The sequence below is a fragment of the Crocuta crocuta genome, unplaced genomic scaffold (assembly GCF_008692635.1).
Source record: "Crocuta crocuta isolate KB4526 unplaced genomic scaffold, BGI_CrCroc_1.0 scaffold978, whole genome shotgun sequence".
In the NCBI taxonomy this organism is placed as follows: Eukaryota; Metazoa; Chordata; class Mammalia; order Carnivora; family Hyaenidae; genus Crocuta; species Crocuta crocuta.
Genome location: NW_027530876.1, coordinates 580,830 through 581,316, shown reverse-complemented (window position 1 = coordinate 581,316; position 487 = coordinate 580,830). Strand labels below are relative to the sequence as shown.

The following is a 487-nucleotide window of genomic DNA, read 5'->3' as shown; positions in this document are numbered from 1 at the left end:
AAGGCTTCTCCCCTGGTCCCGGGGCCCTGGCGTCACCCACAGCGTCCCATCCTCAGGGCCTGGACTCGCCCCTCAAGCACTGACGTGCTGCTCCCTGGCCTGTCCAGCAAGGGCTGGGTTCCTGCTCTTGTCCCCTCTGCAGGGGAGGGTACAGCCGCCCCAACACACCCCTGCCGGCCCCGGCCCCGGCCTGGGCCCCTTTGGGAGGTAGCTGAAGGAGGAGGCCGAGGGCGGGCCCCTCACGGGCTTTGCGGGGAGGGCTTGTTGGGGGCTGCTGGGCCTCAGCTGAGGGTGCCAGCCTGGTGGAGGTGGGCACGCGCTGGCCACCACTTATAAAAACCTGTGCGTTGACTCCCCTGTGCGAGCTGTGCATGTGTGTGTTGGGGAGGCAGTCTCAGAGGGTCTTTCCACGCTGCCCTACAACCCCTGTTACCCGGATCTGAGGAGTCTCACTGGGTGGAAAATGAGCTGGAACTTTTATTCGGGA

General features: G+C 65.5%; 2 protein-coding genes across 2 annotated transcripts in view; both read left to right on the top strand.

Annotated features, from left to right (window-relative positions):
* The window catches only part of ARHGAP4 (Rho GTPase activating protein 4), a 13,371-nt gene extending 13,020 nt beyond the window's left edge, over positions 1–351 (top strand). The window contains exon 19 of the mRNA XM_077769599.1: positions 4–351. Within this exon, the coding sequence (XP_077625725.1) occupies positions 4–83 (80 nt within the window). The 3' untranslated portion in view covers positions 84–351. The remainder of the gene's footprint in view (positions 1–3) is intronic.
* NAA10 (N-alpha-acetyltransferase 10, NatA catalytic subunit) overlaps positions 1–487 on the top strand; it is a 136,594-nt gene that overhangs the window by 23,840 nt on the left and 112,267 nt on the right. The gene's annotated exons all lie outside the window — the stretch shown is intronic.